The following is a 10,109-nucleotide window of genomic DNA, read 5'->3' as shown; positions in this document are numbered from 1 at the left end:
GGAGCAGTGGTATCTTCCTTGCTGAGCGTCCTTTCAGGTTATGTCGATATAGGACTCGTTTTACTGTGGATATAGATACTTTTGTACCGGTTTCACACAAAAAATAACATTAGCTATGCAGCTGTAATTCAATTTAAAAAACACACTGAATTATTATTATTAAGATCCCCTCTTGACCTGGTCTATTTGAACTGGTCCTTTGTGTTGGTACATAATCTAGGGTGAACAACATACTGCTACACGTAGATCATCCGTTCACGTACTCTGCATCTCACAAAGACACGGCGGTTGGAACCAAAAATCTCCAATTTGGACTCCAGACCAAAGGACAGATTTCTACAAATCTAATGTCCAGTGCTCGTGTTTCTTGGCCCTAACAAGTCTCTTCTTATTGTTGGTGTCCTTTAGTAGTGGTTTCTTTGCAGCAATTTGACCATGAAGGCCTGATTCACAGTCTCCTCTGAACAGTTGATGTTGAGAAGTGTCTGTTACTTGAACTCTGTGAAGCATTTATTTGGGCTGCAATCTGAGGTGTAGTTAACTAGTGAACTTATCCTCTGCAGCAGAGGTAGCTCTGGGTCTTCCTTTCCTGTGGCGGTCCTCATGAGTGCTAGTTTCATCATTGTGCTTGATGGTTTTTGCGACTTCACTTGAAAACTTTGAAAGTTATTGAATGTTCTGCATTGACTGACCTTCATGTCTTAAAGTAATGATGGACTGTCCTTTCTCTTTGCTTATTTGAGCTGTTCTTGCCGTAACGCAGGTTAAAATATCAAAACAAACTCTGAACAAATAACATTGATTTGGGGACAGGTCGAAAAGCATTAAACACGTATGGCAATTTAGCTTGTTAGCATGCACTTCCTAGCTAATTTGTCCTATTTAGCTAGCTTGCTGATGCTAGCTAATTTATCCTGGGATATAAACATTGAGTTGTTATTTTACCTGAAATGCACAAGGTCCTCTACTCCTACAATTAATCCAGTCATTCTAGTCATCTTTACTCCTTCCAGCCTTTTGTTCTTAAATTGGTCCTGTGTGTCCACCAGAGGGAGCCACCTGATAAATCCATGTCAGGCCTTTTGGCTCCTCCACATTCACATTGTACCTTTTTATGAATAATCATTTTTTTAACGTGCAAAATATAAACTAAACCAAAATGCAGTCAAAATAAAAACATTTCATCTTCAAGTCTATGGTTTTATCTCAAATATTGATAAATGAATAAAATAGATGCCGTAGAAAACGTTAAAGTAATGTATGCTATGTCTATCATGACGTTACAGCACAAACTAAACCTGAGGGAAATGGATCACCGCAGGCCCTGGATGAATACAGCAAGGAAGGATGACAGAGCAGACAGGCCAGTTCTGAAAAATAATAGCCTTTATTTTCTGACAGTGGTATTAACAGGTGACATTACCTGCTCTCATGGTTCTGCATGTGGGGAATCATTAAAGTACAAAGTAAACATGGTCTGTCTGTTAAAAACATATACATCAAATAAACAACCATAACAATAGCAAAATAAGGTAACCAATACTCATTGCATGATCAGCCAGATTATGAATAGTCATTTTATCTTCATCCTGCAGGATAATTGCTGTGACAGAGACAGAGAGAGAGACCGAGAGACAGAGAGAGAGAGAGACAGAGACAGAGACAGAGACAGAGAGAGAGACAGAGAGAGAGACAGAGAGCTGGCTGGAGGACAGTAACCTAACTATGTTACTGTGTCAATACAATGTTTGAGGTTTCTGTGTTACCCCTCTGTGTTACCCCTCTGTGTTACCCTCCAGCATCCTGCTGCTGTAAACATGAAAACACAAGGCTGTATCAGAAAGCAGGATCAATGGGTCAGGCAACAAACGTTCCTACACAATCAGAAATACCTTTCCAACATTAAGACTAGAAATGGGCGTGCTGTAACTGACTTGACAGTCCCAACAACTCTTAGCTTTTTAATCGAGCCAGACAATCAAGAGCTGCGGTCTAATCATTAATCCAAACAGTTGCGTTTTGCAACGAAAACAAGAATTTCTATTAGACAAATTCAGGTAGGTCCCGCCCTGTTTCCTTTGCTTCCGTTAAAGTTTTTTATTTTTATTTTTTAAACCGAACCGGCGTAATGAATACGCCCCAGCTGTAGGCCTATCTGTTAGTGATCCTGCTATGATACAGCCCTCGAGTGGACACTCACTGATTTACACAGAAAGACCACAGCCCTGTATGTCACAAGTCTATGTTCAGAATGCAGCAAATGGTAAAAAAACTCATTTTGAAACATGCAATTAGAAAGCCCATTTGTTTCAAAAACGTTTTCTCCTGTTTTATGCCTAATGAACACAGAGAGACAGCTGTGGGAAGAGCTAGCGACAGGTTCAAGTCCCATTTGAAATAAATGGAATGACTTTGACACCAACACTGATTTTGAGAGGTAGTCTACTGCTTCAGAGCCAGAAAAATCCCCACCATGAGCAGTCATAAAACTATATGAAATAAAAAGTAGTTACTGTGTTAAGATTCAGGAAGAGATTCTGAATATTGTCTGGTTTGAGCGCTGTACTGTATAAATTAGAAGAGATTCTGAATATTGTCTGGTTTGAGCGCTGTACTGTATAAATTAGAAGAGATTCTGAATATTGTCTGGTTTGAGCGCTGTACTGTATAAATTAGAAGAGATTCTGAATATTGTCTGGTTTGAGCGCTGTACTGTATAAATTAGAAGAGATAAATATGTTGATCGCTCCATGGGAATAATCACAGTGCATCCTATATGGCAGCATATTCCCTGTTTAGTGCACTACTTTTCAACAGGGCCCTATGAGATCTGGTCCAAAATAGTGCACTATATAAGGAATAAATGTGCTATTTTGGCATGCACTCAAGAGACAAATTAAAAGATAAAAAAGGGGTTAAATACAGTAGGGGGTGCTAGCATCCCACACATTTAATAAAACAGAATAACAAGATACATCTAGGGACATACAGTTATTTAAAAATACATTTGAAAATTATTGAAATCACATTGTCAACAACCAGGAGTGAGAATCCAGTGATTTCTGAAGACTATAGATTCCTAGAATGTTATGTTATTAATTGGATCTCTATGCCTATAGCTATCTAAATGGAAGCTCCAACTCTGAACCTCAAAGCACTCCACAGAGCAAGCAGACACTATGGATACTTGGGAAAAACCCCATTCTGATTTCAGCATCAGTCTTGTGATACGGGGATGGAGGACTTTAAATACATTCTATTAAATAACATTTTGTGACAGTCACATTACCTCTCCACTCATTTTTAATCAGACTACACAGAGGACAGGACAGTGCTCAAGGAGGCAATGATACAACAACGGAGTGAAGAAAGAAACAGACCGAGACAGGTAGAAAAATCGATAAGTTAAGAGGCAGGATGAGCGAATAAACTACCAAGCCCCTCCCCCCTCCCTCTTTCTGGGTGATTGACTTGAAAAGATGGATGTCAAAACTTCACTATGATTAAAAGTTAAAACTGGTGTACATTCTAATGGAATACTATTTAATAACGATCCCTCTGAGTATGGAACCTGCCAGTCTCTCCTAAAGGAATGCAAAGGGGCAACATTCTAAGCCTTGAGGGTTCTATGTGTTCTATGATAATAGGGACTTCTAGGCAGTATTACTATTGGTGCACAGTATCATTTATTTACAAGAGGGCAGCCTTATTTACACATCTAAAACCCTGCCGGGCATAACAACAGCGTACAGTTTGACAACGGAGACAAGGTTTGTCGTAGACGAGCAGGTCATGACCACTGTTGTATTTCCTACAGGCTTCTATCCAAAAGGCTATAAACTACAGACCATAAATAACAGCTCCATAAATGCAGTGGTTTGTTGGTTAAACCATGTGATTGTTTTTGCGATATTGAACGTTAAAATCTGAGCACCTTTTCCAAGAATTTAGGTAGTTTTTGGCAAATAATGTGACTTAATAAACTCTAAAACACACAAACACTAGATAATATATTACAAAGTAATTTCCCCAATTCTTCCCAGGGACCCAATCAAAGACGATATAATACAGAAAGCAGGAGGAGGGTGTAGAGGGGAGTCACCTTTGACCCTTGACCTCTAACCCCAGAAATGAATGACGGCAGGCACTTGAATGTCGTGGCTTCCTGTTTGTTTGTTTGAACTAGTCTGGTGAGTTGATAGTCCTCACACAAGGTTGCGTGCTCCGGATGTAAGTTGTATCTAAGTACAGATCTAGGATCAGCTTACCCCCAGATCCTAATCTAAACCATTAGGGGATGAAACACAAAACTGTCCCTAGATCAATGTCTACATGCAACTTCTTCCTCACAGTTCAGTAAGAGAAGGAGGCGGGATTAGCAATGACTTCACCCTCGTCCCCTCAGGACTCCATCTCGTCTCCATCGAATGGCAGGGGCTCGAAACTGCAAACCTCCTCATATGTCAACCCTGGGAGAGAGGGAGGTGGGAAAACAAGAGAATCAGAGGTCAGTAGACTTGTTCAGCACCTAGTTAAATAAGAGTATTTTGCTATGTCCACCTACTTTTCCACTCCTCTATCTCCAGCTCTCTGCTCTCGAAGCTCTGGTCGTATGGCTCGGACTCTGGCTCATCGTCAGGGTCGTGGTACTGGGAGAAGTAGGGGTGGGCCAGGGCCTCGGACGCTGTGATTCGCTTATCAGTGTCCAGAACCAGCATCTTCTCTAACAGATCCACCGCTAGTGGCAGAGAAGGGGGTGGGAGAAAGGGAAAGGGATTGTAAACAGAGTGTGTCTGATTAGACAGTGTGAGTGAGTGTGAACATTCCACTAGACAGACATAAACCTTCTTTCTTACTGGGTAGTATCAAAAGACAGAGAGTATAAATGAAATGCTGTGTGTTAAACAGTGTGTGTGTGTGTGTTAAACAGTGTGTGTGTGTGTTAAACAGTGTGTGTGTGTGTGTGTTAAACAGTGTGTGTGTGTGTGTGTTAAACAGTGTGTGTGTGTGTGTGTGTTAAACAGTGTGTGTGTGTGTGTGTGTTAAACAGTGTGTGTGTGTGTGTGTGTGTGTGTTAAACAGTGTGTGTGTGTGTGTGTTAAACAGTGTGTGTGTGTGTGTACGTATATTACACTACACAGACTAGCCCATTATTACCTTGTGGGTTAGCGCCAACAAACACATCAGCAAAGTTCCTCTTGAGCATCTGGGGAAGGGAGTTGATGTAGTTTCTGGCCTGTCAAAGATACACACATAGCGGCTCAACACACATTCCACTCAACACAGCTCAAAAACACACTGGGTAGAAAACACAGAATTGACTTCAACACTTCCCACTCTGTTTCTGAAATCAAGTGATCCCACAGGACGGCTGTGAAGATAGCTTTCTGTACACTTAGGGCCAAAACTTGATCAGAATGCGTAAATCATGCATTGATGCCAATGGGAGGAGGACATGTCAGTTACGGGCACAGTGGATGTATGGGTAACTGCCAAAATAAAGGAAACACTTGAGTAAATAAAGGGATAAAAAGTATGTTGAAAGCAGGTGCTTCCACACAGGTGTGGTTCCTGAGTTAATTAAGCAATTAACATCCAATCATGCTTAGGGTCATCTATTAAAAAATAAATCACCTAATCACATTTAATGAAATGTTTACCTACTTTGAAAATTCTTATACCACATTTCCAAACTTTTTAGGAGATCATGTCAACAACTTTTTTTTTGCCTGACTGCTGCCTCAAAACACTCACTGCGCAAAATGACAAGTGCATCTTCGCTTTGGGCATGCTTGGAATCCAATAATATATGCATGGACTATAATTTATCTGGGCTGGTATGCATATTGAAGTATCAACTCAACCTTAAATAGCTTTACTGATAAAAAACAAACAAACTGAGATCTCAGTGACTTTAAAACAGGGGTCTCAAAGGAGCACAGGGGGTTTAAAGGGTGTGTGTGTGTGTGCGTGCGCGTTTATGTGTGTGTGTGTGTGTGTATGTGTGTGTGTGCGTGCGTCTCAGTCACCAGATCTCAACCCAATTGAACACTAATGGAAGATTCTGGAAGCAGCGCCTGAGACAGTGTTTTCCACCACCATCAACAAAACACCCAATTATGGAATTTCTTGTGGAAGAATGGTGTCACATCCCTCCAATAGAGTTCCAGACACTTGTAGAATATATGCCACGGTGCATTGAAGCTGTTCTGGCGGTTCGTGGTGGCCCAACGCCCTATTAAGACACTTTATGTTGGTGTTTCCTTTATTTTTGACAGTTACCAGGAATTAGGGCTTTCAAAGCACTCTGGGAAGTGGTGAGATTACACCAGAGACAAAAGGCAGACTTGTGCAGAGAGAGGGTGGGAAGAGCTCTGCAGAGTGTAACAAAATTCTAGGGCCAATATTGTCATCAAACAAAAAAAATAGCAAGGTTGATTGGCTTTCAGAGGGAAAAGGGCTTGATGTTGTGACTCCAATTCTGTCTCTGCCTGGGTTCCGTGGACAGAGAGCAATATCAAATCAGAGTTTGTCACATGACAGAATACAACAGGTGTAAACCATACAGTGAAATGTTTACGTGCAAGCCCTTCCTCAACAATAAAGAGTTCAAGATCAAAAAGGTGAGAAAAAATTAATTGTAAGATGCTACGGAGTCTTTTTTTTCTTAAACATCCCACTTTGGTCTGGATGTGTCAATGTGTAGGTCACACATGCATAATCTATGAGCAGAATTACTGTCTTACCTCAATTAGCCACGAAATCCCTAGTTTGAAAGAGAGTGTTTTCTGGAATCTGTGCGGTGTCATTTCCCCCCACATGGGCCAGCCCCCTAGCAATTAGTTTCAACCAAGAAGCTTCAGCCGCTCGCCATCTGAGCGACAGCTAGCAAGACGCACACACAGCAGAGTGAGAGGGCATTGACGCGGTGCACATACAGTGTCTATAGAAAATCTACACCCCCTTGAATTTTTTTCACATTTTGTTGGCAATTATTTTGTCATTGATCTACAGTACACAAAATACTCCAAGTCAAAGTGAAAGAAAATGCTACACACTTTTACAAATTAAATAACTAAAATATAGTTTTGTTTAGGCAAGTTTTTCAAGAAGAAAATAAACAGCAAAATCCTACAGCAAATCTTTAGTCTGCTTTACACCAGACACTGGGAGATTAATTTACCAGGACATTAACCTACAACACAAAGCCAACTCTACACTGGAGTTGCTTACCAAGAAGACAGTGAATGTTCCTGAGTGGCCAAGTTACAGTTTTGACTTAAATCTGCTTGAGAATCTATGGCAAGACTTGAAGAATTTTGAAAAGAATAACAGGCAAATAATGCACAATCCAGGTGTGCAAAGCTCTTATGAGACTTACCCAAGAGTACTTATCTAATCAAGGTATAATAGCATTTTAATTTTTCATTGATCTTTATTATTATTTTTTTAAATACATTTTTCTTCCATTTTGACAAGAGTATTTTGTGTAGATTGTTGACAAAAAAAAAATGACAATTAAATACATTTTCATCCCACTAAGTAAGACAATAAAATGTGAATAAATCCAAGGGGGATGTAGACTTTCTATGGGCACTGTATCGGCACATATGTGACGTAGTACGCAATTTCCGGGGACCACGTTTGCCCCGTGAGCTTTCAGAACTACTCGCTAAAAAGTATAAAAAGTACTTTTAAAAAAAGGCATGGAGAATCTCTTTAAAAAAGGCATGGAGAATCTCTTTAAAAAAGGCATGGAGAATCTCTTTAAAAAAGGCATGGAGAATCTCTTTAAAAAAGGCATGGAGAATCTCTTTAAAAAAGGCATGGAGAATCTCTTTAAAAAAGGCATGGAGAATCTCTTTAAAAATGGCATGGAGAATCTCTTTAAAAATGGCATGGAGAATCTCTTTAAAAAAGGAAACAACATGGGACTTGTGGGAAGGCCTGCTGCAGCTTGTATGAAGTGGAGGGACCTGGGAAGGACATGTCGTAGTGCCTCACCTCGTGGCTGGGCATCTGGCTAATGAGACAGGCCGGGGGCGTTCCTGTCAGCCTCATGATCTGCTGCAGCTGGTTTATATCTTTCAGGCTCAGGGTCAAGGGTCACACATCATTCTGTCACACAGGTCAAAGTGTCCCTAAACTACAGTTGAAGTCAAGAGGTTCACATACAGTTAGGTTGGAGTCATTAAAAAACTAATTTTTCAACCACTCCACAAATGTCTTGTTAACAAACTATAGTTTTGGCAAGTCGGTTAGGACATCTACTTTGTGCATGACACAAGTCATTTTTCCAACAATTGTTTACAGACAGATTATTTCACTTATTAATTCACTGTATCACAATTCCAGTGGATCAGAAGTTTACATACACTAAGTTGACTGTGCCTTTAAACATCTTGGACAATTCCAGAATATGATGTCATGGCTTTAGAAACTTCTGATAGGCTAATTGACATAATTTGAGTCAATTGGAGGTGTACCTGTGGAATTATTTCAAGGCCTACCTTCAAACTCAGTGCCTCTTTGCTTGACATCATGGGAAAATCTAAAGAAATCAGCCAAGACCTCAGAAAATAAATTGTAGACCTCCACAAGTCTGGTTCATCCTTGGGAGCAATTTCCAAATGCCTGAAGGTACCACGTTCATCTGTACAAACAACAGTACGCAAGTATAAACACCATGGGACCACGCAGCCGTCATATCGCTCAGGAAGGAGATGCGTTCTGTCTTTTAGAGATGAATGCACTTTGGTGTGAAATCAATCCCAGAACAACAGCAAAGGACCTTGTGCAGATGCTGGAGGAAACAGGTACAAAAGTATCTATATCCACAGTAAAATGAGTCCAATATCGACATAACCTGAAAGGCCGCTCAGCAAGGAAGAAGCCACTGCTCCAAAACCTCCATAAAAAAGCCAGACTACGGTTTGCAACTGCACATGGGGACGAAGATCATACTTTTTGGAGAAATATCCTCTGGTCTGATGAAACAAAAACAGAACTGTTTGGCCATAACAACCATCGTTATGTTTGGAGGAAAAAGGGGGAGGCTTGCAAGCCCAAGAACACCATCCCAACCGTGAAGCACGGGGGTTGCAGCATCATGTCGTAGGGGTGCTTTTCTGCAGGAGGGACTGGTGCACTTCACATAATAGATGGCATCATGAGGAAGGAAAATTACGTGGATATATTGAAGCAACATCTCAAGACATCAGTCAGGAAGTTAAAGCTTGGTCGCAAATGGGTCTTCCAAATGGACAATGACCCCAAGCATACTTCCAAAGTTGTGGCAAAATGGCTCTTAGGACAACAAAGTCAAGGTATTGGAGTGGCCATCACAAAGCCCTGACCTCAATCCTATAGAAAATGTGTGGGCAGAACTGAAAAAGTGTGTGCGAGCAAGGAGGCCTACTAACCTGACTCAGTTACACCAGCTCTGTCAGGATGAATGGGCCAAAATTCACCCAACTTATTGTGGGAAGCTTGTGGAAGGCTACCCAAAATGTTTGACCCAAGTTAAACAATTTAAAGGCAATGCTACCAATAACTAATTGAGTGTATTTAAACTTCAGAGGTCAGAGGAACAGAGAAACATGTGTCAGAGGAACAGAGAAACATGTGTCAGAGGAACAGATGAACTCAGATGGACAAGAGGGAGTCAAGGGCATTACAGGGCAGCTCTACTCAATGACAGAGATAAGTGTTTCCCAACTCCTGTCATCCAGTACCCCCCAACAGTACACAGTTGTATTGTAACCCCGGACAAACACACCTCATTCAACTTGTCAACTAATCAACAAGGCCTCAATGAGTTGAATGAGGTGTATTTGTCCAGGGATACAATACAAATGTGTACTGTTGGGGGGTCCTGGAGGACCAGAGTTGGGAAACTGAACTAGATGGTTGTCTTTGCTTCTCTTAATAGACACACTATGGAAGTTTTTAGTTGCTAATTGGTTACCTTAAATATTGGCTTTAAGAATACAAGAATATAGACTGAGAGCAGCCCATGTATCTGGGAGCTGGACATACACAGGGAGCTGTGGTGTTGAGTTAGAGTTACAGTGAGTGGCTAAATAAGGGCAGGACAGGAAGAAAGTATA

The 10,109-nt window shown here is 40.9% G+C and overlaps 1 protein-coding gene across 4 annotated transcripts in view; it reads right to left on the bottom strand.

The window, feature by feature from the left end:
- Positions 1-1,368: 1,368 nt before the first annotated feature.
- LOC110494762 (mitogen-activated protein kinase 14A) overlaps positions 1,369-10,109 on the bottom strand; it is a 34,674-nt gene continuing 25,933 nt past the window's right edge. For all 4 annotated transcript variants that reach the window (XM_036950813.2, XM_036950815.2, XM_036950816.2 and 1 more), the window contains 4 exons: positions 8,005-8,084; positions 5,158-5,236; positions 4,565-4,738; positions 1,369-4,469 (listed from right to left, as the gene is read on the bottom strand). In XM_036950813.2, the coding sequence (XP_036806708.1) occupies positions 4,402-4,469; positions 4,565-4,738; positions 5,158-5,236; positions 8,005-8,084 (401 nt within the window). In that variant the 3' untranslated portion in view covers positions 1,369-4,401. The remainder of the gene's footprint in view (positions 4,470-4,564; positions 4,739-5,157; positions 5,237-8,004; positions 8,085-10,109) is intronic.

The sequence above is a fragment of the Oncorhynchus mykiss genome, chromosome 17, assembly GCF_057628025.1.
Source record: "Oncorhynchus mykiss isolate SJ-2025 chromosome 17, ASM5762802v1, whole genome shotgun sequence".
Lineage (NCBI taxonomy): Eukaryota > Metazoa > Chordata > Actinopteri > Salmoniformes > Salmonidae > Oncorhynchus > Oncorhynchus mykiss.
This window is presented reverse-complemented; position numbering and strand designations above follow the sequence as displayed.